We start from the raw sequence: 13,909 nt of genomic DNA on the forward strand, positions 1-13,909 counted from the left end.
TGGTTAGAAGTAGCAACATGGAAACAGAGAGTGATTGGATTGTCTGGGGTTGCATATCTGACTTTATTTAGAAAGATCAAAGAACAAGAGATAAGTATGGAGCCCAGAGTTCACTTGGTGTTTGGGAATTGGCTGACTGGACATACTGTGTTTCTGGTCAAGTGGAGCATTTACCGGAAAATGAAAGTTTGGTTTGAAACTTCAGTTTGCTGATGTATCACCCCAGGCGGGAGTGGGCCTAGAAGTTTATTCCAACAGATGTATAGGGCAGGGTATGGGGGAAGAGGAATAGAGCTTCCATGCACTTTCCAGGCATGCCACCCTACCAGCACCTAGATGTGTTTACCAACCAGGACATTCTCGAATCCTGTTGTTTAGGCAGTTTTGTGGAAGTTTCATTATGTAGGCGTGATTGATTAAATCATCAGATTTGTGAATGAGCTCAATCTCTAGCCCCTTCCTCTCCCTAGAGGTCAGGGGATGGGGCTAAGAGTTCCAACCCTCGAATGATGCCTCGGTCTTTCCGGAGACCAGCCCCCATTCTGAAGCCATAGCCCCATAACCTCCCCCCCACCCCCAGGAGTTATTCATTAGTATATAAAAGATACTCATCTCTCAGGGGATCCAAAAGGTTCCAGGAACTCTGAGCAGGAACCAGGAGTAAAATATTTATTTTTAATTATATCACAGTGGGGAACCTGTAAGAGTAATCAAACTATTTATCCTTCAAAACCAGGACTCAACCTTGCAGGATACAGTAGGCAGTCAGCTATGAGTATGATTTGAGAAAGTCATACGGCCCCACATTTGACAATACATTTCCACAACTGACCTGCTATCGTGGCTAAAACTCCCACCTTAATAGCTTTCCTCTGATTAAGATATTTCCTCTGGAGCCAATGAATTCCTGGAGAGAGATCAGAGGAAGGTAATACTGGTCACCAAAAAGAGGACTTTAGCAGGGATTTATGTGCCAGAAAGCAGAAACAGAGAATGAAGTTGGCTGGGTTGGACAAGCTGGAAAAGCCTAAGGAAGCTGCCTGGGAGGGGAGGATGGGGTGGGTAGGGACCTACTCTCCTCCTCCCCTGATTTGCTGGAAGCCCACCTTACCCAGGGTACGAAAAGGTCAGTGACTAAAAACAAGCCTTGGTAATTTCCATGCGCTTAAGAGCTCTCAAGATGGGGGGAGATGGGGTCAGTTTATATCCTTTCACACCTTCACACCACAGAATATGTTGCTTTCACCTACTTGAAAAATTAATCCAGCTGAATGACCAGATAAATTGCTCTTCTGGACAGTAGAATGGAAATTAAGAACTCTGGACACTGAGTGCTTGGGTTCAAATCCTGGACAGTCTTGGGCGGCTGACCTTACATTTCTGTGCCTCTGTTTAATCTATGAAATGGAGAAACCAGTACCTGTGTTATAGGCTTGTTTCGAGGATTGAGAGGATTAACACAGGTAGAGTGCTTTTAAAAAACGCTCAAAATGTTCAACAATGTAGTTGTTGAGTTACAGAATCCAGATTGTAAAGAAAATGAGCCTGTCACAGTCCCAGGGAGTGAAACCCATTAGACAGAGGGAGGCTCATTTGTCAGGAATTTTCACAGCTTTTTCTGATGTCAGCTATTTTCATTTCTCATAATCAGCATTGCTTCCCGTAAGTAATGTGCTCTGTTTCCTTTTCTTCTCTTTTTTTTTTTTTTTTGCAGCTACACAGCCTCACAGAGATTATATAATTACACAAGGTGGATGCTTAATGTGCAAGATAATAATTCATGTTCTTGGGGAAAACGATGTCAAAGAAACGGTTTGCTGTGTTCTAGAAGAGTGTGAACAGAGGAAATACACTTCTGTTTCCCTTCCCGCCATTGGAACAGGTTTGCAGCCTCTTGTCACTTGTCCAGCTTCATTTAGACAGTCTCACTCTTAATGAACTCAAGGCTGAGTCCATGCAGCAGTAGTGTGGTAAATCAGAGAGAGTGGGCAACATGTCAGACCCTGAGGGCCATTCATGGGGCCTGGGCCTTTTTCATTCATCCTTTTCTTTCTATTAGGTTCCCTAAGTATCTTTCCATGTTTGGCCCTTAACTTCATGGTTTTCTCACTCTTCATTTTTTTCCCCCTTTGGGGATTCATTTGCTCTCATTATATGAATTACCATTTCCATACTGACTCCCGAATAAGTATTTCTAGCCTTCTCCAGAATCTCTTCTGGGAGATTTCCCTGTTACTAGAAACCTAATTATATAACAATCCAAGTTCATCACCATCCCCTGGAAATAGCCACCTCTTTTGAGTTGTCTTGTTTTCTAGTTTCCTCCTTCGGCGGTGCCGTGGTGCTCCCAGCCATCCTGCTATCATTGCTTCTTTGTGCCCCTAGACTCCCAGAGTTAGCAGGTCCTAGTAAATCTTCTTCCAGGGGCTTTTTCAGTTTCAGCCTTCCTTTTAGTTTCCAAACCCTTAAGACCTCCCCCATCTGGTTTACTGTAGTATCTCCCAACTGACTCCTCATTGATGTATTTATTAGATTGAAATGCAGTTACCCAGGCCCTGTGCAAGGTACTGGATGTAAAATCATAAGTAAGATGCAGTCATTATCCTTAAGCAACGAACTTAGGTTCATTTTGCTCACAGTTTCTAGAAACACTTTCCTCGTCATCTCTATTATATCAGACAATAATTCGCTCTTAATTTAAGGTGATGTTAATAACCCACTCCCTGATTCATTCACACCCAATTGCACAGGCTTTTTGAAAAGCCCTAAAAGGGGCCCTGGTAATGCCCTCACAAAGTTCTATGATTTAGTAAAACTTTGAAAGTAAGATATTTTAACCACCATGGGTTAAGGCCACTGCTGCTTCCTACTTTCACTACTCAGACTTCTGCTGGCACTGGGTGTTGGAGTGGCTGCAAGCATTTTTTTGAACACGCCTTAGGAACGTTGACTTGGGAATGATTTTCAACATTTTAAAACTTATACTTTGTGGTGATTTCTAATTCTAAATATTCACTTTAATACATAATTTTATATTTTTAATTTTGTAATCTTTTTCTGAGATGTATAAATTTCAAGCCCTGCAAAACGTGGACCCACTCCTGACTGTTTGTTTACCCATTTTGCAGATAAGAACCTGAGGTATTAAAGCACAAGGTGATATAGCCAGTGATTAACGTAACTACATTTAAAGCCAACAGCCCAGCCTGTGCATTTCAACTATCACTTTTTTTATATTACACTATGCTCTTAATTACTATATTCTTAGCTACCACATTCTTTTCTCAGTTATCAACTGTTATCACTCAAACTTTATAGCTGAGTAAACTGAAGTTTAGCAGTGTTGTAGGCTGAGTTGTGTCCCTTCCAACAAAATTCATATGTTGAAATCTTAACTTCCAGTACCTCAGAATGTGCCTGTATTTGGATATAGAGCCTTTAAAGAGGTAATTAAGTTAAAATGAAGTCATTGGAATGGTCCCTAATCCAATATAACTGGTGTCCTTATTAGAAAAGGAGATTAGGACACTGATAGGTACAGAGGGAAAACCATGTGAGGACAGAGAGAAGATGGCCATCTACAAGCTTAGGAGAGAAGCCTCAGAAAAAACTAATCTTTCCAACACCTTGATCAGACTTATTAGTCTCCAGAATTTTAAGAAAATGCATTTCTGTTGCTCACGCCACCAGTCCAGGGCACTTTGTATGGCAACCGCAGCAAAACTAACATAAGAGGTATCAAATGAGTTACCCAAGATCACACAGCTCATCAGTGGAAAGCCAGGACATAAACCCAGGCCTTCATCCAAATCACATGTTCTTTTCTCTACACTTTCAATGCCCTTCAGTGAAAGATCACTGGAGCACGCACTATGCAAAACTATGCAGCATCTCAGAAAGAGATTCTTAGAAAAGACTTATCCGAGCTTGTGTTAGGTGATTTCGTGGCAGTCTCAAGTAAGTGGGGCTTTGCTCTGGGTTGAATGCTTTTAGGAAGCAGATATAATTCTACCCTTGGCATCTTATTTGGAAGGAGATAAGAGTGTGGCTGAAGCTGTGATTGGTAATAAAGCAGCAATCATTCATATTAGTCGAGATGAGGGGTGTTTGGCCATTTTCGTGGTTTGTGGTTTGGCCATTTACATGTTTTTGTCTGTGGTCAGACATGATTATACAGTGGTCTTGTTTTTGGCTTAATTCATCACAGTCACAGAGTGATTTCATTTGATGATGTTCTGTGAAATTATCTGTGGTCAACTGGAGAACACCAAGACCCAGCTGTGAGTGCCAGATCAGTGACTGAATGTCAGGTGCTACTTAACTCTTTCTCAGTACTAAGAACTGCATTTGCCAAATCTGGTCACATGACCAACGCCAGATGAAACTTCTATTTGTCACTTAAAAAATATATTTTTTCAGGAAATGCTGGAAAAAACCCAACCAGAGTTGCTGATGACATAATCAATGCTATTGTAGACTTTGCACAGAAACATTCTACCCCATCATTACAAAAAGTTAAAGTCGTCGTCCTTGCATCTGAACTGCTAAATGCTTTCTGCGACATCATGAAGAAAAGAGAAATCTCCATGTCACCTATTCTCCAATGTATGTTCTCCGAGACTGCTTGTAAGACGTCCTTTAAAAAATCATGATTCTCTCTAATATCGCTTAGAAAATGTTTAGATATGAATGCTCACTGTTTCTATCAGTTTCAGGACTTTACAAACAACCTCCTATAATGCATGGGATAAGTACAAGAACTGTGGAACACAATCTCCTGTCAACTGATTATTCTTCTGAGGGACAAAATTACGCTCAAGAAACAAGAATAGCAGATGAACAGGAAGAGGATAGAAGAGGTGAGAAAGAAGAAAGAGAGAAATAGGCTTTGAAAATCCTAGCCAATAATCTCATTTTTTCCCCCTTACTGGTCGATATTGAACCTCAATGCCCCTCGTAGCTATGAACTAGCCGATCAATACTGGTTTATTGATAATCCACCTCTAGAGAAGTTAGCCTGAGAACAGAAACAGATGTATGAAAAGAATGGCCAGAGTCATCTGGTTGTACTACATCATGAGCAGACCTGCTCCTGTGGTCTGGCTTTCCCCTATTTTGTGACTAGAAATGCAGCCTCCTCTTGAAGTTGCCCTTTTTACCTATTTTGAGCACTTACGCAGAAAGCACTGTGAGTTTTACTAGTTAAGAGGCATACCTGTCACCATCAGCCTTCCTCAACTGAGAATTGTTGTCTGCCTACACGAATTGCATTTCTCCCTACACTTATTTTCTGACAACTATTCTCCTCAATGTGCTACAACACACAGTATATGTAGGAGCTCCACACACACACATACAAAATAAATAAAAAAAAATGATAGTTGGAACTGTTAAGGCTCTTACAGTAGCAAATAATAGAAAAACTAATTTATACTAGCTTAAGCAAAAAATGGATTTCCTTGACTCACATGACTATAAAGTCCAGACGCATTTGGCTTCAGGCCCAGTTTGATGCAGGTGCTCATGTGATATCATCTAGATCCTGACTTTCTTTACCTCTCATTCTCTTCTCAGCTGTGTTGTCTTTATTATTAGGCTTCATATAGTGAAAGATGGCTGCTCTCAACTTCAGGTTCATATCCTTGTATGGTAAATTAGTCCAACAGGAAAAGGCGCATCCATTGGTGATATCACTTACCAGGAGCCTGATGCCTGGAAACAGAAGTGCCATTTTAAGGCCTGAGATTCCTTCTGATTGGACCAGTTATGGTTATCTTTGCAGCCAGGGAACTAGAATTACACTAATTGGCCAAGCCAGAGTCACATGCTCTGTATTTGAACTGGAGGAGATCACTATCTGAAGCAACAGGGAAGGGTTATCCCCCAAAGGAAATTCAGGCTGCTCTTACCAGAAGAAGGGGAAAAGGATGCTAGACAATTGAAAATAACACATATCTACTGTGGTATCTAGGGAGATATAAATCAATATTTTCCCCCTTTGTACTTAAAAAAAAAGAGTAAAGTGTAAAGCCAAAGGCATTTTTCTGAAAGAAAGACGTTTAAATCACACCCTTAAGCCACACCAAACTGCTACCTACCTTACCTGTGAACAAAAAGTAAAGAGGAAAATTTTTATATAACTATAAGAGCTGTAAGTCATTGTTAGTAAAGTAAAAAATGAAGTTAAACTGATTCATCAAGAATTTAAATTGACTTATGAAATTTGAATAATAAAACAGGAAAGTTAAAGAGAGAAGTAAACAAAAAGTGACCATATGGCACTTGAGGCAAAAACAACAAAACTGCCTTACATGATCTTTATTAGATAAAAGGAACAATACAGATGAAATGTCAGATAAAAGGAAGTTGTTGGAAAGATAAACTTCAATTTTAGTAAGAATTTATCACATGGACTTCTTTAAAAGAGAACTTAAAGAAGATAACTTTGAGTTTCATTTGAGCAAGTGATACACAATTACTTTTCCAATGTATGTTAAAGCTGTTTATTGAGTCAGAGAGCATGTTTTGAGCACCAACTCAAAAACATATCAGATATCAGAGATATAGATTTGAGAGTCATGTAAGTAGGTGGGAGTTGAAGCCATTGAATGTGGATTTAATTATCCATGGAGAGTAAGAAAGATGAAGACTGAAGACAGAGCCAAAATTCCCGGGGTTTAATCCCAACACCACGTGAGAAGAGGGGGTTGGGGTAGGGTGCACAAGGAGAGGTGGCAGGAGGGCCTTTAATCTGAGCATCAGGAATGGGAAAAGAGAGTGACACTTCCCTTTTAAAAAAAAATTTATAGGAAAAGGGCTCAGGAAAGTGCCTGGCCAATACTTAAAGAAAGGTGGATATCACGTTAGTTTTTATGAAGCGCTGGGCTGCACAACAATAGGATGCGACTCTGTTCCTTACTTTAATGGTGGCCTTCCATGTAACATCAGATACTTGAGTACCCAGTTTTCCTAGGACTCAATTTTCTTGTCCTTAAATTGTCTAGCCAGGGTCACCTTTTGTCCATATGTAAAGGAGGTAGCACAAGTTGGTGTGGCTTAAGGGTGTAATTTTAAAAAGTCTTTCTTTCAGAAAAATACCCTTGGCTTGACACTTTACTCCCTTTTTAAGTACAAATACCTCTGGGATGTATTCAAGCTTAATCATTTTTTAAGAATAATCAAGCTTAAAAAAATCAAGCTTAATCATTTTTTAAGAATAATAACTAAATATTTATAAATAGCATTTTCCAAAGTGCTTTCACACCCCTTATTATATTTTAAACTTGTAACAATCCCAAGAGGTAATAAAGAATGCAGCTCTTATCATTTCCTGGTTACAGGTTGAGGCTAATCTGGTCTTCTGACTCCAAGTGCTGGTAGTTTTCTGCTCTGCAACCTTATAGCGTGAAAGGAAGACAAGGTCCAAGAAAATACTTCGCTTACTTCCCAGTCTTGCTTGCCGCATTCAGAGAAAAGAAAGTAGCAGGTCCACGAGGACTCTGAGGCCTAGGACTAGAAATGATTAGGCCAAAAGATCTGGAAGGGACGGATGTGGGGGAAAGAAAATAACTTAATTTGTAGAAACTACATATCTATCATGGGAAACTTCTCCAGAAAAACTCTTTGAGAATGGAATTCGAAAAGACCTTCCATATTGGGATTAGATGCTTCCCTTTGTCACCAAAACTCTGTTCCCCGAATGGCCTTGCTAAACAAGAAGGGAGTAAGAGCCCTGGTTCCCTCTCTCGGGCCAGGTATATCTTTCATTGGAAATAAGTAAATTGTGGCTTTGTTTGTAAGGAAAAATCCTTTGGTTTTTATCTAGGGTATTGTGCCTTTTTGTGCCATTTTCTTCTCTAATAGAATCTGTTCACATTTCTACCAGTCATGCCATCTCAACAAGTTGACGTGTAGCCCCAATGTGTTAGAAGTTTCTGAAAGCCATTGGAAAGCAAAGGAAAACTTTGAACATCACCACTTTATACAAAAGCATTCACTTAGCACTACCATTATTTTCTTTATATAATGTTTATTTAGTGTGGAAGATGGGATACAGAACAATGTGCTTTAAATACCTTTAGCAGGGTAATCATGTTTCAAAAGAAAAATAATAAAGAACCACACTAAATAAGACTGATGAAAGTGAAAACATCAGTAAATGAGATTTCATGTTTACTTATCCATTTCTCATGGAACTAATTCCATAGAACTTTCTGGGAAAATTATAATTTTAAGCTACAGTGAATCTAAGTTTATCTAAATATTTTAGATTTAGGTAGACCATTAATTAACTTGTATTAGTGTCAGAACCATTCATTTCATCTGTGTTTACCAAATTGAGAGTAACAAAATAAGCAACTGTAAAATATGTAGCTTTATTCCCCTCAGTCACCCTGAAGACCAAGATTAGATGAATGAGAAAAAAGTGCATAGAAAATGCCTTAATGTTTAGAGGTTCCTTGAAATGGATGTCATGTTTTTACCAAATGCTAACTTTCCAGATGATATTCCTGAAAACTGGACTGACATGAATCAGCGGCTGACCTGTGTGATCCAGCTACAACCTGGACAGTCAGAATATAACATGGTGAAGGACAAGTTCTTTCAGACTTGTCATTCTTACAGAATAGAGAAGGTAATATTGCATTTAAATTTTACTTCTTTTAAATATTGAAGAATTAACATGGAAGCCATCTTTTTATATATCACTCTTCCTGTGTACCTTACTATATTTTAATTAGACTCACTCGAGATCTATAGACTTCAAATCTTGATTCATTCATTAGCAGTATTGAAGAAGATTCCCAAAAGCCACATGTATATGTTTAGACATTTTCACTAACAATTCACGAACCCACTAAAACTGATTTTAAAAAGAAATTTATTATAAATTAATGAAAAGTCCAAAAGTAGGATGGTGTTTGGAGCAGTTCGATCCAGTGACTTACCTATGTCATGGATTCAGTTTCTCTGGATTTGCTGTCCACAGTGTCAGTTTCATCTGAAGGCTCGACTCCCTTTGTGATTATAGGATGGTTGCTGGTGGCGATGAAGGGGTCTCAGCATCCCCCATTCACATCCTGTGGAAGAAACACTGTGTCCTGTCCCACAACCACTAGATAAGAGTCCCAGACTTTGTTTTGAGTGGATCACTCTGCCCAGTCTGTGTCAAGGGTGTTCCATACGCTGATTGGCTTGGACCTGGGTTATTGGATCCCATCATTGTGTGCTGCCATCATGAGATTACCCTGACTCATTTAACCCAATTAGGATCCATCTTAGAACTATAGGTGGGGCCAGCCTCACCCAAACCAGGAATTGCTGCACAATGAGGATGAAGTGGAATGGGTGTTCAGAGATCCCACGATGTTCAGTATGCTGCATAAAAGTATTAGCCAGTAAAGTATAGGAGTTTATTTGAAGGTCCTTATCATACTGTGCATATCAGAGCAGGGTGTGCCATCCTAATAATTTAAAATCAAGCTGATGCTTCCATAAAACTGTGCATGATAGCACTTATGAAATTGTGCTTTGATCACCTTTCACATGCTTGACTCCCCCATTTGACAGTGGACTTCATAAGAGAAGAGTCACATCTTACTCATCTCTGCATTCCCAGTACCTAGCATATTATAGGACACAATACTATTGAAGGAATTTAATTGAATGAATGAAAATTCCTGAGAAAGAAGGAGAATCAGAAAAGAGAGACCCTGGATAAAGGACAGAATTTAAAGGAGATACTTTGTGATGTTAGTACTGTTGAGAGTACTAGAACCTTGCTTCCATTATGTTTACCCAATATCTGCAATGTTCTTGGCTTGTATTCTTCTATCATATCCATCTGAAGAACCCAAGCTTTGGATTAATTCCATAACCTACCCTCTCTCCTACTGTTCCTAGATAAAATCATTACTGATTCATGGCCCCCAACCTCAGCTGGACCCTCCAGATGCCTGGAACCCTTCCTTGCTTCCTCCAGTCAACTCCATCATGCGATCCCCATTCCAAACCTTCATCACTCTCCTTGAGGCCTCCGTCACTCTCAGCAAAATAACTTTCCCTCCTGCTTTTATTACTTGACTTCTCTTTGACATCTGCTGCAGATATCTACTCCATTCATCTTCAGCCTCTCTTCTGCCATTGTTTCTAGAACATTGTTCACTGAGATTTTCTGCTCTCTCCTTAGACATAGATCATCTGGACCCCTTTCTTATGCTTTCATACTACATGTCCATTCTCTTAACCCATCCCTTATCACTCTGAGGGGTAGTGATTTATTTTCTTGCCTCTCTCCTCCACTAGACTGAAAGTTTCTTGAGGATAGAGACGCAACACAGTGCTTGATTTATATTAGATATTTAATAGATGATTGTTGAATGTATGTTAAATTCATTTTCTAGAAGAAATGAGAACCAACAGAGAATGATTTTCTGAAAAAAGTTAAAGAAGGACAAAATTTCAAGGAGGGGCTGGTTCATGGTTTGAAATGCTGTTGATGTTTCTGGAAAGAAATAATTATTAGATTAGACAATTATGAGGTGATTTGAGATGGTAATTGGAGCAATGCAGAAGGAACTATTATTGGGATGGATATGGAGATCAGATGGAGTTAAGGAAATAATTATTAAGTAATTAACAAATTTTTTAGTAGAAATTTGAATGGCAGTATATCTCTAGGAATTCCAGGGAATGTATGATATAGGTAAACAATTTTACATAAATGATAAGTTCTGTTATATAAATAAATTAAGCACTATTACAAAGCCTAGATACTTGTAGCTATCCTTTTTCTAAAGGCAGAAAGCTACTGTTAAGCAATATTTTAACTTCCACGGCCGAAATCTTTTAAAAGAAAGTGTTTATTGGGCCATTGCTAGCAAGAAAAAAAGACCAGGTCCTGGGGCATGAAGTTCCAACCACCAGCAGCAGTGCCAGGTGAAAAGGCAAAAGGTCTGCCATCCTGAAGTTGGCGAACATTTTTTATACATCGATTAGAGAGGAGGAAGATGGAAGTGTTCTGAAAGAATTGACATTGACTATACATAAAAGAGTTGGGAGAAGGGGAAGCGGGGCTAGTTCCAGGATAAGTGCAGAGTCCTAGGGAAGAAGTGTTTGCTCTTTGGGATTGGTTGTGGGCAACAGTCTGGAAAGTTCATCTGCAAACAAGAAGCAGAGGCTCCTGGGATTTGATGGTGCCTGGCTATTCTCTCTTTTAGATAATTTCAGAAATAGCCACTTGGAAGTTAATTCAAAGATTCAACATATACTCAAGAATGTGAGCGGTCTTGTTAGCTGCGCCCTGCTTCCCCCTCCTTGCCCACTCCAGCTGTTAACTGGCTAACTGTTCTGTTTCTTTCTCTCACTCTCCAGCCCATTGTAATTTAATTTGGACCATCTCAGAATTATACTCCTGTCACTACTTACTCTCTGAATTTGCTGTTTATTTTCTTTTCCTTCTCTATATTGCTTACAAACACTATACTGAGTGAACTCTAAGGTCATTTCCAAAGTGTGTTGCTTTTTGTCATTTGCAGATTGAGAGGATACAGAATGAATTTCTCTGGCAGAGCTACCAGATAAAGAAAAAGCAAATGGACATCAAGAATGGCCTTACAGATAATGAGAGAATCCTCTTCCACGGGACAGATGCAAACTCAGTGCCACACGTTAATCAGCATGGCTTTAACCGCAGTCATGCTGGGAAGAACGGTAATGAAGCACATAATCTGACTAATCAGAACGAAATGAATGGTATTTCCAGTGTCAACTATTCATACCCTAGCAGCATAGAACCACAGATAGCAGCAATCTCGTCACTATCAGGATAAAGCTCATTGTGTTTCACCCGAAAGAGACTGGCAACCTTCTGAGGGCAGATTGAGTGAATTTTTTAAATGACAAAAAGTGTCTTTGGTTTCTAAGAACCACATTAAAATATATATATATATATATATATATTTGTTTATTTATTTATTTATATATTTATATATATTATTGTCAGGTTGGGCATGGTTCTATTTACTCTGATAATTTTGTGTTCTTAGGCTTTTGTTGTTCTCTTCACAGCTGTGGCATATGGAAAAGGAACCTATTTTGCTGTTGATGCCAGTTTTTCTGCTAATGATAAATACTCCAGACCAGACAGCAACGGGAGGAAGCATATTTATGTCGTACGAGTACTTACAGGACTCTACACACTTGGACGTGAAGGATTAATTACCCCTCCATCAAAGAACCCTTACGATCACACAGATCTGTTTGACTCTGTCACAGATGATATACAACATCCAAAGCTATTTGTGGTATTCTTTGATAATCAAGCTTACCCAGAATATCTCATAACTTTCAGATGTTAAAAAAATAGAGTTTTTAAAAAAATCTCTAAGAGGTGATTTAGTCATGGAATTTTTGCCTTTGCCTTTGGCTTGTTTACACAGATAAAAATCTCTGGTAGGTGCTGAAATGCTAAAACAAAATCCTTTCAAAATGCTTTATTGCAATTTGTAGCTTTCTTATAACTTTCTTCTGAGCATATGGATGGGTAGAGCTGAGAAATGTAAATGACACAATTATAGCTGCAACTATAGATATCAAATCCATAGGAGAACAAAGAACACACTTCTTTTTTCTATTGGAAAAGAAAGAAGAGGAACCAGAAGTCCTCGGTTCCTCTCTGTATAGGCCTCGCAACAGGCTGCTTTAGCGTCCTCATGACATGGCATCTGGCTTACGCCACAATGAACAATTCAGGAAAGAGAAGGCAGAAGCCATAATGTCTTTTATGACCTAGCCTCTGAAGTCATACTCCATCCTTTCCACAATGTCCTACTGGTTACATGAATCAGCTTATCCAATGTGAGAGGGAATTAAATAAGGCAGAGACACTAGTAGGCAAGGATCACTGGGAACCATTTGGGAGGCCTTATGAATGAGTGAATGAATGATAAATTGATAAAATGTTAGCAGTGAAAAGGCTGCTAGAGATCGTCTAGTCCCACTGTCTCCTCATCTTTCTCCCCCAACAACCCCTCACCCCTAGGGCAAAAAGCTCTCTTCCCTCTTCTTGACCACTTCCAGCACTCAGCGTCATGAGGGAACTCGTTCCATTGTGGGATGGCTCTAAGTATGAGAAAACTCTTGTTTACACTGAGTTGAAATCTGTTCTTTTATGTCTATTAACGGCTGATTACTGTCCTGCCTACACTGACACAGAACATATCTAATTTTTTTTACAGATGGTAGCTGTTCAGATTTATTCTTTATATTACAGTTAGGTAAATTCCTAAAATATTTAGGAGCTTCTTTAGCCTGAAACATTACATTTTAAGAGTTGCAGACATTTAAAAGTGTTTACATAATCGTAAATAAAGCACTTGCACAAGAGTACAGAAATATATGAAAAAAGAATTCTCTCTTACCAAACTCCATCATCAATAACTGCAAGACCCCCAGGAAACCATTGTCAGTGTTCTCGTGTACTGCCTTCTAGTTTCTTCACTTAATTTAATTAAAATCACACTTTATTTGATTACTAATTATACAACACTCTACATTTTTCATTTAACATTACAAGTATTTGTCTTATGTTAATAATTTTTTTCTGTAAACAATCTTAATGGCTGAGTTATTCATTATATGTTTTTCTTTTTATGCATATATAATAATAAAGTTTTAAGTGTCATATTTGCTTATAGTTTAAGAATCCATATTTTTTTGCAATATATCTGTCATTTTCCCCATGTTGTTAAATACCTTGTACACCATTTTAATTGTATTTCAATGTATATTTTTACATATATGTCATGCCAAAATAGGGTACTTATATTTCTATATAAATGTATGGTTGGAAGATGAGACTCAAAGACCATAATCTATCTTTAATGAGACACCACTCCCTGAATTTCTT

At 38.7% G+C, this 13,909-nt stretch overlaps 1 protein-coding gene across 2 annotated transcripts in view; it reads left to right on the forward strand.

Annotated features, from left to right (window-relative positions):
• The window catches only part of PARP15 (poly(ADP-ribose) polymerase family member 15), a 34,038-nt gene extending 20,417 nt beyond the window's left edge, over positions 1-13,621 (forward strand). Inside the window, exons 8-13 of one of the 2 annotated variants that reach the window (XM_006905566.3) lie at positions 1,715-1,882; positions 4,420-4,626; positions 4,710-4,859; positions 8,502-8,635; positions 11,538-11,712; positions 12,070-13,621. In XM_006905566.3, coding sequence (XP_006905628.1) covers positions 1,715-1,882; positions 4,420-4,626; positions 4,710-4,859; positions 8,502-8,635; positions 11,538-11,712; positions 12,070-12,359 — 1,124 coding nt within the window. In that variant the 3' untranslated portion in view covers positions 12,360-13,621. The remainder of the gene's footprint in view (positions 1-1,714; positions 1,883-4,419; positions 4,627-4,709; positions 4,860-8,501; positions 8,636-11,537; positions 11,713-12,069) is intronic. The other variant, XM_006905567.3, reaches the window with a different exon arrangement.
• Positions 13,622-13,909: the final 288 nt, after the last annotated feature.

This window comes from Pteropus alecto, unplaced genomic scaffold (assembly GCF_000325575.1).
Source record: "Pteropus alecto unplaced genomic scaffold, ASM32557v1 scaffold251, whole genome shotgun sequence".
Classification (NCBI taxonomy): Eukaryota; Metazoa; Chordata; class Mammalia; order Chiroptera; family Pteropodidae; genus Pteropus; species Pteropus alecto.